Below are 14703 nucleotides of genomic sequence, written 5' to 3'. Positions count from 1 at the left end.
TGATAAAATTCAATATTAGGCATATATAGAAGTTGGCCAGGCATAAGGGTTATAAGTCAGCATTTTTATCTTCTTGAGGCCCTTTGCTATTGTGATCTCCTAGAAAAGTGCACGGCCAACATTTTTCACAATATTGGGGCTTTTAAATGGGGATTTAGGGTTAAGATGGGTGTATGATACAGATTTGTTTTGATTTTATATGAATGGTGATGGGAATTGGAGGCTTCCCCAAAGCAATCTCCTCCCAATCCCCTACCCCTTAAAATCAAAGTACAGGCTGTACCTTTGCTAGTGAAATTTTGCCAAATGCTAAGGAGGGATTCGAACTGTACAGCATATATTATCCATCTGTAGGATAGAAAGACCCTCGACTCCATTTCTTGAAGTGAAAAGTTATTTTACTAAAATCAAGTGGTTACAGAGAAAGCAAAGCTGGATCTGAGTATTTCTGCTCAAACATTGCAATTTTCCCTTTCTACCTGGACCTCCTCTCTTGATCAGTCCTTTAGTGTCCAATAGGATCCAATAGCATCTGTTTTTTTATGTTTTGGGAACAGCTTTCAAGGTTGGCACCTCTCTAGAGTAGTTTCACATTCCATTCTCAGACTTTGTCCTTGATTAGCTGGTTAGTCCGGATTGACATCTCTGGTTCCTGTCACTTTGTCACCTGCTTCCCCTTTTCCTGCTCATTCCCATGCCCATTCCTTACTTTCCCAATTGCTTCCCCCCTCCCTTGCATTTTATGGTAGCATGCCAGCAAAGCAAAAGATGCTGAAGATGGCAGGCCTGACACCATCTATCTTCTAGGTCAAGTAATACAAAGCCCACCCACATCTATCATGCCATTTCTTCTGATGGTTGAAGCACTCATGTTTCTTCTTGCAGGCTGAAGGAGGCAGAGTATCAAATAGTTTTGGCCAGAAGTCCGAACAATCCCAGTGGAGGCAACAGTGCCACAAAATACAAGACACACTCTTGGTGTCAGAAGCCACCATCCAAGCACAGATAGCCCAGCTCAAACAATACAAAGCCCTACTCAGTGAGTAATATTACCACCCAAAGTGATAAGCTGCATAGTTCTTCAATATTTTAATTACTTGGATGAAAATATGAAGGGAATGTTTATCAACTGTACAGTATGTATACATGACATAAAATTGGACTAAATAGTTAATACCTGGAAGAGACAAATGCAAATAAAAACAATCTTGAGAACTGGGCTAAAAATAACAGAATGACATTTAAAAGAGACAAATTGCAAAGTATTTGTACTGTTTTGCTGGATTTTGGGGAGAAGTGCTATTTATTTATTAATATTTTAATTTTGTTTTTGTTTTAGCTGCTTAGTCCCTCCTTAAACCAAAGGCATATGTTCTTGAGTTGAAGGACTTCCAAAGAAGGTGCCCATGAAAAAGTTTCCTTGCCAGCTTCACATCCAGATATTCCACATTTTTAATAAAGAGTAAAAGAAACCTAGAAAATGCATGATTGTGAAATAAATAAATAATAAACACAACCTTGGGTTGAAATAGGTGAAAAAAGCTTTACAAAAGAAGCTCCAGAAGAATGAATGAAATTAAAAATAAATATTCAATGTATATTGAATAGACTGTTAGAGCTGATTAGTAATAGAGCTAGATATTACCAGTGGACCTGAATTTTTAATACTTAATATTTAATAAGCCAAGCAAGTAAAAAGGGGGCACAAGCAACAACTGATAATAAAAAGTGGATGATAGTGTGGGAAAACATCTATAGAATACTGGGAGAGCAAAACAGGGTTTTGAAAGTGATGACTAGCATTACAAAAACGACTATAAAGGCAGAGAAAAAAACAGCATCATGTCCAATGATAACAACAACCTCCATATCAAACCAACGGCTGTCGGAGGGGTCTTCAAAGATGGAAAAAAACTAATACGACCCTAAGCATGCAAATAATGCAAGCTACTCTGACACTGATCCAAGAAACAATGATAAAAATGCAGGAAACAATGTTTAGTAATCATGGAGAACTGAAATTGGATATCCAGAAATTGGACAATAAAATGAATTCAATACAGGAAGCAATCCAGAAGAACGAAGAAAAAATAAACATAGTAGAAGCCAAAACAGTTGACTTTGTATATAATATACAAATGGATGAAGACTATTGCTTGACATATTGTAAGCCGCCCTGAGTCTTCGGAGAAGGGCGGGATATAAATGCAACAACAACAACAACAACAACAACAACAAAAACAGAACAAACAGAAAAAAAAGTAGACTTGGTAAATCAGAAATTGATGGAAAATAATATTATTTTGAAGATTCAATAATCCAATTGGAAATGGACCAGGCATCCTTTTAGTTAAGATTTCAAAATGTGAGAGGGGCAAAAGATGAAGATATAAGGCAAATAATGGCAAACATAATAACAGAATCCCTCCAAAGAGATAAACAAGAAATTCTTTTTTTTTTTTTGCAAATTTTTTTTTTTATTTTTCCATAATAATTCCCACAATTTGACCAGTGTACAATACAATCACTTATCCAACAATCAGTCCTATACTCAAATTATACTCAATCAGGGCTGCTCGACTGCCACTCCCCCCTTTAATCCTTTCTTCCCTTCTCATCCTTCTTAAACTTCCCCCACCACCTTCTCCTCGCTTTCCTACTTCCCCTCCTCTTTCCCACTTCTCACTACCATCCTTTCTAACCCTCTATCTTCTCCTTCTTCTCCTCCTCCTATCCTTTCTTCTCCTCCTTCTTTCCTCCCTACCCACCTGCCTACCTCCTTTCTTCCTTCTTTACTCCTCTTTCCTTACCCTTTCCCTTCGGGAGTGTTTGCCGAGCAGTCCCGACATTACACCATTCCAACTTGTTTAATTCTACCATTATTCCTGTACAATGGCAACCAATCAATTTATAGTCTTCCCCTTCCCCGCCTCCCTCCCCGAGACTTCCCAGAACAGAATACAGGGTATTGTAACTAACAAACATAATCTAAAATATAACATAAAACATATTCCATTTCACACCATCACACTATCAATTCCCTTCTTTCTTAAACTAATACATAATAATTCCTAACTTCACTCAAAAACTAATTGATATTTTTTAATCTGATACTTATTTTGAATATAATCAATCCACTTCCTCCATTCCAAAATATATTTTTCTTGTGTACAGTCTTTCAAGTAGGCAGAAATTTTTGCCATTTCTGCTAAATTTGATACTTTACTAATCCATTCTCCAATTGTAGGTAAGTCTTCTTTCTTCCAATATTGTGCAATCAATAATCTTGCAGCAGTTATTAAATTCAGAATCAGTTTTGTCTCTATAACAGTGCAATCTGAGATTATTCCTAATAAAAGAACTGTGGAACAAACTTGATCTTCTTTTCAAAATGTTCTGCATAATCCACCATATTTTAATCCAAAAGGCTTTAACTTTTTTGCAAGTCCACCATATATGATAATAGGTAGCATCCTCACAATCACATCTCCAACATTTTGCTTTCACATTTGGATACATACATGACAGTTTTTTAGGATCTAAATGCCATCTATAAAACATTTTATAAAAATTTTCTTAAATTTTCTGCTTGCGTGAATTTAACATTCCTCACCCAAATTTTTCCCATGTTTCTAACATTATAGGTTGTTGAAAATTTTGTGCCCATTTTACCATACAATCTTTAACCAACTCCATTTCTGAATCAATTTCAACCAATACATTATATAATCTCTTTATATGCTGTTGACCTTGATCTTTTATTTGTTTTACCAGATTATCATCACTTTGCCTTATACCAATTTTCTGATCTATTTTCCATCTAGATTGCAATTGTCCATACTGGAACCATGTATAATTTCTTCCTTCATCCTCAATTTCTCCCTAGATTTTAACTGTAATTCCCCTTTTTCCATAGTCAAAAGCTCTTTGTAAGTGATAACTTCCATTTTTTGTAATATATTTATATTCTCTATCATATGTCTGGGGATGGTCCATATTGGTATCTTTCCATCTAACTTATATTGATATTTTTTCCAAATCCTCAACAACGCACTTCTGACCATATTATTCTTAAATGTCTTATCAATTTTCTTGTCATATATTACATATGCCATCCATATAACAAACCATAACCTTCTATATTCAAAATCCTTTCCTCTGTTAAATTAATCCAATCAGAAATTAAAGTTAAAACAACTGCATCATAGTACAATTTCAAATTAGGCATTTTAAACCCCCTCTTTCCCTAACGTCTTGCATTATTTTTAACTTTATCCTCGGTTTTTTACCCTTCCATACAAATTTATTAATCCCTTTTTGCCATTCTTGTAAATTTGCATCTTTCTTCAAAATTGGAATCATTTGAAACAAAAATAAAAATCTAGGCAAAACATTCATTTTTATAGCTGCCATTCTTCCCAACAATGATAATTGTAACTTCTTCCATTTCTCCATTTCTTTAATTACTTTTCCCCACAATACCTCATAATTGTTTTTATATAATTTTACATTCGATGCTGTAATGTATACTCCTAAGTATTTAACCTTTTTAACTACTTCATATCCAGTTATTCTTTCTAATTCTTCCCTCTGATGTGTATTCATATTTTTAATTATCATTTTTGTCTTCTGTTGATTCACTTTAAACCCAGATACCTTACTATACTGATCAATTGTCTCCATCAAATATACAGCTGAATGTATTGGTTGAGATAAAGAAACAACCAAATCATCTGCAAACGCTCTTAATTTATAATCTTGATTTTTAATTCTAATTCCTTTTATTCGATCTAAACCACGTATCTTACTCAATAATATTTCCAAAGTTAGAATGAATAATAATGGTGACAAGGGACATCCTTGTCTAGTCCCTTTCTCAATCTTGAAAGATTCTGTTAATCCACCATTTACTATTATTTGAGCTGTTTGCTTTTGATATATAGCCTTAATTGCTTGAATAAAATAATCCCCAAATTGCATTTTTTCTATTACTTTAAACAAAAACTGCCAATCCAATCTATCAAAAGCTTTTTCGGCATCCAAAAAGAGGAATGCTGCTGAAACCTGGCTGTTTCCTTCCAAATATTCAAGTAAATTTACAATTTGTCTCATATTATATCTCATCTGTCTCCCCTTAATAAATCCTGATTGGTCATTATGAATTAATTGATTCATCAGTGGCATCAATCTATTCGCTAGTATCTTAGCAAATATCTTATAATCAGTATTTAAAAGCGATATTGGCCTATAATTCTCTGGTTTAACACCATCTCGATCTTCTTTAGGTATTAATGAGATAAAAGCTGTCCTCCCTTTGTATTCTGTTAAATAACTCCTTAAGTGGTACAATCATCTCATTTTGTAAATTTTTATAATAAGTAGTTGTCAAGCCATCTGTACCTGGTGCTTTATTCGCTTTAAGCTGCTTAATTGCAAACACTATTTCCTCTGAAGAAATTAATTGATTCAACTCTTCCCTTTGATCTACTGTAATTTCTAAAATACCGTGGTCCTGTAAATATCTATCTATATCTTTATCACTAATCACATCTCTAGAATATAACTTAGTATAATATTCTAAAAAAGCTTTTTTAATCAAATTTTGCTGATATACTTCCTTACCTCTATATTCTATTTTATCAATTATACGTCTTTTCTGTTTCTTTCTTAATAAATATGCTAACCACCTTCCAGGTTTATTAGAATTATTAAACAAATTATTAACAGGGAATTGATTGATTACTTGCTTTTATAATTAGAGCTCTCCTGTTTCTGTTCAGTCCGGTATTATCTTCTTTAAGTTAAAATTGGTCCCAGCAGTTGGTCGCGGCAATTAGGTCTGCCGGAGCAGGAAAAAAGCCTCAGATCTGGAGCACTTTGAAGTTCTGAGGGGGCTTAACCCTTCGAGCCCCCTGGTATCTTCCAGGAGCTCTAGGGAAGCTCTACCTCTGCTTCTTTTTGCTCACCACCGCTTCTTCTCCCGAAGAGGGGGATTTCCGAACTGCTGGACAGCTGATTGTCGCTGTCTTAGCAGTCCAACATGATCCAGAGGTTGGTGACCAGAAAGATCACCTCCATTGCCAACGGAGCCAACCAGGAAGTCATAAACAAGAAATTCTTAATGAATTGGACGAGGTATACCGAATCCAAATAAAATATGCTAGACATCATAAACTGCCCAGAGAGGTTCATATTAGATTTGCCCAAAAGAAAATCCGGGACATTGTCTACAATATCACACAAGAAGAACCAATGATATACAAAGAAAAGGAAATCTTTACACTAAAACAAGTCCCAAGAAGGGTCAGAGAACAACATAAGGACTACCATTTCCTGGCTTCACAATTAAACAAACGAAATATCTTATTTAGGTGGATACTGCCGGAAGGAATGCTTGTCTCCTGGCAAGGCAAAAAGGTGAAAATTGATAGCTTAGAGACGGCACAGGACTTTTTTGACCAATTGATGGCTAATGAGGAAGTTCAAAGTAGTAAAGAGGAGATGGAAAATGCAAGTCAAGAAGATCCACCGCAGAGCTAGGAAGTGATAGGGGGAGCCCAGGAAGAGAGAAGTAAAGAAGAAAAAGAAGGGAAAGAAATAGGAGATATTAAAACAAGAACCCAGATAGTTACAAGGTCCGGTAGATATTAACACACAACAGATAGAGAATAAGATGGAAGATTTGAAATTATTATCGATAAATGTGAATGGATTAAATGCAGCAGCAAAAAGGAGACAAATATTCACAAAGTTAGCTAAACAAAAAGCAGACATTGTGTGCCTCCAAGAGGTACACATTCGAAAGCAGGATGAAAAATATTTAGAGTATATTAAATTAGAATAGAATAGAATAGAATAGAATAGAATTTTATTGGCCAAGTGTGATTGGACACACAAGGAATTTGTCTTGGTGCATATGCTCTCAGTGTACATAAAAGAAAAGATACCTTCATCAAGGTACAACATTTACAACACAATTGATAATCAATATATCAATATAATTAGGGAAAATTAGGGGAACTATATACAGCATTGGTAGAAAAGAAGAAGAAAGGAGTGGTGGTTTACATCAAAGAAGGAATAATAGCCAGTCAATTCTATGCAGACCCAAAAGGAAGAACTTTGATGATAGAAATAAAAAAAGGAAATATACCAATTTTGTTAGTAATAATTTATGCGCCTAATAAAAATCAGGGGGAATATTATAAAAAAATTGCACGAAAAAATAATTGCGATAGGTTATAGGAATATATGTATTGTGGGTGATTACAATGGGATAGTCGACATGAAAAAAAGATTATACTAGCAATAAAAAAATAAGAAAAACAGAAACATATTACCCAAACACTTTTTTAGAATGATAGACAAATTAAATCTGATTGAATGTGGAGAATCCTGCACCCAAAAGAAAGTAAATTTACATTTTACTCCAACCCCCATGCATCTTGGGCCAGAATTGACATGATTTGGATGAATAAGGAATTAGGCATAGAAATAGAAAAAATTGAAATTTCCCCAAACACGTGGGCAGACCATAATCCCCTTGAGATAATTTGGAGAGGCCAAAAGAAAAAAAGTAAAAGATGGATGCTAAACCTCCAAATTTTAAAAGAGAAGGAATAATAATAAAAAAGAAGAATAAAGAAATTGACATTATTCTTTAAAGAAAACAAAAACAACAACATACCTCCCTAACAAATCTATGGGATACGATGAAAGCTTATTTAAGGGGGATAACAATAGCTTAAATGGCAAAGAAAAATAAAGAAAAATGGAAAGAACACAATACCCTAATGAAAGAAATTGGAAAATTGGAGAACCAACTCCAACCAAAGCAGATGATTTAGTCAAAGAAACTTTGACACTTGCTAGACACAAATTAAATTTACTAGAACAAGCAGAAATCGCAAGAAAATTAAAATTCTCTAAACAAAATTTCTTTGGACATGCTAATAAGACTGGACAGTGGTTGGCCTACAAGTTGAAGAAGGAGAAAGAGGAAAGAATTATCCAACAACTATATGATGAGATGGGGATTCCACAAAATAATGAAAAAGAGAAAAAGAGAATACTACAAGATTACTATATGAACCTTTACAAACAAAAGGAAATAGCAAAGGACAAAATTGATAATTACCTATTGGAAGAAGGGCTTATGCCACTAGAAGAAGAAAAAAAAAGCGATGTTAAATAACACCAGAAGAATTGAAGGGGGCGATCCTAAGACTTAAAAACAATAAGACACCAGGACTGGATGGTCTCCCAGGGGAGGTCTATAAAAAACTGAATGAGATTATAGAACCTGTCCTACTGGAAATATGTAATGAAGCAGTACAAGAAGCAAAACTACCAGAATCGTGGAGGGAGGCACACATCACTTTAATTTCGAAAGAAGGTATAGAGAAAAATCAAATTAGTAATTATAGACCAATATCCCTATTAAATGTTGATTACAAAATATTCACAAGCATAATTGCAGAGAAGTTGAAGAGAGTGTTGAATGAGATTATACATTTTGACCAAAATGGCTTCCTACCAAATAGACAAATAAAGGACAATATAATAATAATAATAATAATAGACATACTGGAATATTACAAAGCTCACCCAGGAAAATTGTTTTTCTGGATGCCCAAAAGACCTTTGATAACCTTAATCAGCAATTTATGATTAGGCAAATCAGAAACATGAAAATGGGAATTAAATTCGAAAATATGATAGTGGCAATTTTCTCAACACAAAAGACAAAAGTAATAATAAATGGGGATACCACCAATACCTTCCAGATAACCAAAGGTGTACGCCAAAGGTGTCCACTGTTGCCACTCCTCTTTACTTTACTTTACTTTACTCTTTGTACTCCTAACTACAATTTCAAAAAAGCCAACTATGACCTTATAAACCATGACCTCTCATCTCTTGACTTGCAAAATCTATTCTCAACCTGTATCTCTGCTGAAGACCACTATAGAGTTTTCCTATTGGAAATCAATAGAATCATCAAACTATACGTACCACAAATCACCACCAAAATAAAAAAAACACAAATTACCCATATCAATAAAAATGCTTCAATCCAAAAAAAAATCCCTATGGAGAAGAAACAAAAAGGGCTACGTAGCAAACTTCAAAAACCGCTACAGAAATATTTGCAACCAAATAAAAACTGAATGCACTATTTGCCACACAAAGCAAATGCGCACACAAATTCCAATTGTGCTTTTTATAATTTTGTGAACAATAAACTTAAAGAATCAAGATCCATCCCTAAAAGAATCTAACGGCAAAGAATGTAATGATGAAACAGTTAAAGCAAACCTCTTTAACACATTCTTTGGCTCAGTCTTTGTTAACAGTGATGGCACATATCCGACATTCCCCAATCATACCAACAATGAGTACAACGACTTAACACATATAGACTTCACAGAAGATAATGTTGAAAAAGCTCTTCGCAAACTGAAACCATCTTTATCTATTGAGCCTGATGGACTATGTGCATACTTCTTAAAAAAACTTTCCACTAATATAGCAGAACCCTCAGCATAATCTTTGATAAAGCTTTCACGACTGGTTCCCTTCCCAAACTTTGGTCTCTAGCCACAGTCATCCCTATCTTCAAAAAAGGAGATCCCAGCCTAGTTGAAAATTACAGACCAATCTCGCTATGCTGCATCACCTGCAAAGTAATGGAATCTATCATCAACCAATCCATTACCCTCCATCTAGAAACAAACAACCTACTCTCTAATAAACAATTTGGTTTCAGAAAAAAATTATCATGTAACTTACAAATTCTCCACTGTAAAAACATATGGACTACTAATCTTGATCAAGGCAAAGCAATCGATGCAATCTAGATAGACTTCTGCAAAGCTTTTGACTCAGTAATACATGGACTCCTAAAACTAAAATCCTACGGCATTTCAGGACCTCTTCATAATTGGATAACAGCTTTCCTGTCAAACAGACAAGAAGTGGTCAAAATTGGCAATGCTCTATCAAATCCTGTTCCTGTCAAAAGTGGCATTCCTCAAGGCAGCGTTTTTGGACCAACGCTTTTCATACTATACATAAATGATCTCTGTGACCATATCTCAAGTTATTGTGTTCTCTTTGCTGATGATGTCAAACTATTTAACACCACCAACAATAAAACTACCCTTCAAAAAGACCTTGACTTTGTATCCGATTGGTCTAAAACTTGGCAACTCCAAATCTCAACCAGCAAATGCTCAGTCTTACATATTGGAAAAAAGAACCCAAACACTAAATACAAGCTTGATGGACATTACCTTACAGATGACCCCCACCCTGTTAAAGACCTTGGAGTTTTCATATCAAATGATCTAAGTGCCAAAGCCCACTGCAACTACATAGCAAAAAAGGCTCTAAGAGTTGTAAACCTAATTTTGCGTAGCTTCTTTTCCAAAAACTCTACAGTACTAACCAGAGCATACAAAACATTTGCTAGACCTATTCTTGAATACAGCTCACCTGTCTGGAACCCATACCACATCTCTGACATTAATACAATAGAACGAGTCCAGAAATATTTTACAAGAAGAGTTGTCCACTCCTCTGTAAACAACAAAATACCTTATACCACCAGACTTGAAATCCTGGAATTAGAAAACTTAGAACTCCACCGACTCGGACAAGACCTGTGTTTAACACACAGAATCATCTATTGCAATGTCCTTCCTGTTAAAGACTACTTCAGCTTCAATCGCAATAATACAAGAGCAAACAATAGATTCAAACTTAATGTTAACCACTTTAATCTTGATTGCAGAAAATATGACTTTTGTAACAGAGTTGTTAATGCTTGGAACACACTACCTGACTCTATAGTCTCTTCTCAAACTCCCAAAAGCTTTAACCAAAAACTGTCTACCATTGACCTTACCCCATTCCTAAGAGGACTATAAGGGGCATGCATAAGAGCACAAAAGTGCCTACCGTTCCTGTCCTATTGTTTCCTTTCATTATATATACGCTTATATGTTGTATAGTTGTTTTATGCTTATGCTTATATATACTGTTGTGACAAAATAAAAGAAAAAAAACCATTAGAAATATTCCTAAATAACATAAAGCAAATCGAGGAATAAAAGGAATAAAAGTTAAAGGAGAAGAGTTCAAAGTACAGGCCTTTGCAGATCACATGGTATTCATCATTGAAGAACCTTTGGAATCTGGTCCCACCCTAATACAAGAAATAGAAAAATATGGGGAAGTGTCTGGACTTAAAATCAATAAAGGAAAAACTAAAATGATAATTAAAAATTTAATAACCAAACAGAAGGAAGAATTGGAAAAGAAAATGGGTTTACAAATTGTAAAAAAAAAATCAAATGCTTAGGGATATGGCTAACGGCAAGATGTTCATCTCTAAAGGAGGACAATTATATGGTATTTTATTTATTTTTATTTTTATTTATTTAATTTTGTCATAACAATATACACAAGGATAACAAGCATAACACAAAAGATTATATAATATATAAACATATATATGGGGAGAAACAAGGTAGTATAAGCATAAATATATATAGGGAAAGAAACAATAGGACAGGAACGGTAGGCACATTTGTGCTCTTATGCACGCCCCTTAGAGTCCTCTTAGAAATGTGGTGAGGTCAACAGTGGATAGATTTTTAATAAAACTTTTGGGGTTATGAGATGAGACCACAAAGTCAGGTAATGCATTCCAAGCATAGATAATTCTGTTACAGAAATCGTGTTTTCTGCAATCTAAACTGGTGCGGTTGACGTTAAGTTTAAATCTGTTGGTAGCTCTTGTGTTGTTATAGTTGAAACTGAAGTAGTCATTGGAACGATTTGGAAAGATGGGGGAGGTTACAACTATCGCTTTTAGATAGGATAGCGGTTGTCAAGATGAATGTCCTACCTAAATTGCTATACTTATTCCAGACAATCCCCATATTATTAGATAAGAGATTCTTCAGAGACCTTAACAAAATTACCAGAAAATTTGTTTGGTCAGGAAAGAAGGCAAGGATTAAATTATCCTCTCTTCAGGATAGTAGAGAGAGGAGTGGCTTTGGACTTCTAGCATGGGAACTTTACCATAAGGCAGCATCTTTGGTTTGGATAAGGGAATGGGTCAATTTAAATAACAGAAGAATCATAGCATTGGAAGGCCATGACTTACAAAAGGGGTGGCACGCTTTCATGTGGGATAAAGGAAGTAAGACACACTCATATTTTTATAGACATAGACTAAGAGATGCATTGGTGCGGATTTGGCAAGACATAAGGAAAAACATTACATGAAAATTCCCGGCTGGTTATCCACTATGGAAGCGATGATCCACCCCAACATACTAGATATAAGTAAGATGCCAAGATACTCAGAAATATTAGAAAAACAGGGAAACTCAAAAATATTCAGACACTAAAGGAACAGGGAATATCGATAGATTGGTGGCCATATTTACAATTGCAATCCAGATACAAGAAAGACATGGAAGAATTCGGAATTGACACGGAACCAAATCAACTAGACAAATTATTGATAGGCCCAGAAGGAAAATTAATATCTAAATTATACAATTACCTATTAGAGTTTAATAGAATGGAAGAGGTGGTGAAAGAACGGATGATTGCATGGGCAAAGAATATAGGACACAATATAGATTTGGATAATTGGGAAATAATCTGGAATAAAAATTTAAATTTAACTAAATCTACTGCCTACAAGGAAAATCAATATAAAATGCTTTGCCGCAAATTAAAAATACTGGACATGAAAAAAAAAAGAAATTAAAAATAAAATCAGTGAAATTATTTGAGGGAGAAATTATAAGAAAATGCTGAAAGGCATAATTTAGCAATTTGTATAGAAATAATATCAATATATTATTGATATAATTGGAATCAATATTAGTTAGTTGTGTCCAAAAAAATAATAATGCCATGAGAAGGTTAAAAAATTGTGTTAACATTCTATTGTGATTGATAAATGAATGAGCTATTTTCCTGTTTGGGAGTAAACAAAACATGATATTCCAGCTAGGAATGTCTGAAAATTATCAAAAATTATATAATTAGATTCAATCCAAGTTTTAAAAAATGATAAGTCTGGATGAAATAAATGTGATATATACTTTTTTCATTTTAAACATAATGTGCAATGTGGCCAAATAATTTCTAAACTTCAAAAAACCCAGTGCTTGCACAGCAAAATGGACTGTTTCAAGAAAACATTCCTCCTTTCTGTAGAAGTTTCTGGAATGGCAATTGATTACATAACAGCGTGTCTTCATAATAGTTTAAACAAAGCTGAAAATAGGTCAAACATCACATACATATAAACATTTCCATAAAAAGTAAGTGAAGTTTCCAGTCCATCTGTGCAGTTTCTTTGTTGAACAGGCAAATACCATGTTAGCTAATGGTCCTATCTGGGATATCTTTTTGGATAATTTCGCCAAATTTGCTATCATGGTATTTTTTAATAGGTTTTTTATGTACTTAATCATAAGTATATCCACATGGAGTCCGCCAAACCTCATTGAACAACTCCTATCTTTTACTGGAGTTTCCTACTAAGTTTTAAACCGAACTATTAGTGTGCATGCCATATAATTTGCAGTATCTTGTGAGGATCTGGATTTCTAGCAGAAGATCAATGGAAAGTAACTGAAAAATTTCTTGTGACAGGTGAACCTATCATACAGCAGAATAACAAGCAGATGCAGGTGGATATTCAAGACCTGGGCTACGAAACCTGTGGGAGAAGTGAAAATGAGGCTGAAAGGGACGAGGCTACAAGCCCAGGTAATGTAAGATGTTTCTCTGGCTGCCATTCTTAATGCTTTCAGTTGTTTCACTTATAAAGATTCCTAAACAATCTTGAGCAAAGAATTCTTAATATAAGAAGGTACAGAAAACAGAATATTTCAAAGTTCCATTTTGGTCATCATTGTACATGGAAATTGTAGATATTTACAAGCAAAAGAAGATTTATTAGAAAATTGGAATTTGCTGTAATCCAAACTCAATTTGCCTGGAAGAAAAGCTTGATTATTTATTTAGTCCTAATTCTTAGTCTTTTTGTTGTTGTTGTGTTTTGTTGTGTTGTGTTGTTTTATTCAGATTGCAGAGATCATGATGACCAACTAAAATTTTGGAAGAAGTCATTGGAGGCCCCGCTAAATAGACTGATGAAACAGGAAACATTCCTGGGTGTCAGCCAAAGTGATGATGTTGCAGTTCTCCGCCAGCATATTCAGGTCCTCCAGATGCAATTGCAAAGTTCCCACAAAGTTATCCAGAACTTACAAAGTTGTGTGCGCTCTGCATCCACTATTAGTGACTATGGTTCTGTGGGAGATCGGCCACTCAAATTGAAGCAAGGCTACATTCTGGGCAATTCTCCTTCCCACAGTATGACTGATCAAGATGAAGGCTGGCAATTTGATAGCTTTGGAACTTTCTGCCCACCAAGTTTCCAGCCCAACAAAGATTTGGGCAGACTTATACAGAGGGTATCCCTGCTGGAAGCTCCTCTGAATGAAACTAAGCCAAAGGAATTTTTGACAGAGGAATTGAAATGTACAGCCTCCTTGGGGTAGGACATTCCAAGATGCAGGGATAAATATGATCAAGCTAAGTCTGACAGAGCAGTGATGTAGGTTTCTGCAACATCACAATGGGCAATAAAGTATCTACTTC

The 14703-nt window shown here is 34.7% G+C and overlaps 1 protein-coding gene across 11 annotated transcripts in view; it reads left to right on the top strand.

Annotated features, from left to right (window-relative positions):
* Positions 1–14703, top strand: part of PDE4DIP (phosphodiesterase 4D interacting protein) — a 473453-nt gene that overhangs the window by 359531 nt on the left and 99219 nt on the right. For 10 of the 11 annotated variants that reach the window (XM_058176225.1, XM_058176217.1, XM_058176218.1 and 7 more), the window contains 3 exons: positions 886–1039; positions 13690–13806; positions 14125–14599. In XM_058176225.1, coding sequence (XP_058032208.1) covers positions 886–1039; positions 13690–13806; positions 14125–14599 — 746 coding nt within the window. Of the gene's footprint in view, positions 1–885; positions 1040–13689; positions 13807–14124; positions 14660–14703 lie in introns of all 11 variants that reach the window. The other variant, XR_009154308.1, reaches the window with a different exon arrangement.

Source organism: Ahaetulla prasina, chromosome 3, assembly GCF_028640845.1.
Source record: "Ahaetulla prasina isolate Xishuangbanna chromosome 3, ASM2864084v1, whole genome shotgun sequence".
NCBI classification, from domain to species: Eukaryota; Metazoa; Chordata; class Lepidosauria; order Squamata; family Colubridae; genus Ahaetulla; species Ahaetulla prasina.
Note: the sequence above shows the minus strand (reverse complement) of the source record. Positions and strands in the feature narration are given on the sequence as shown.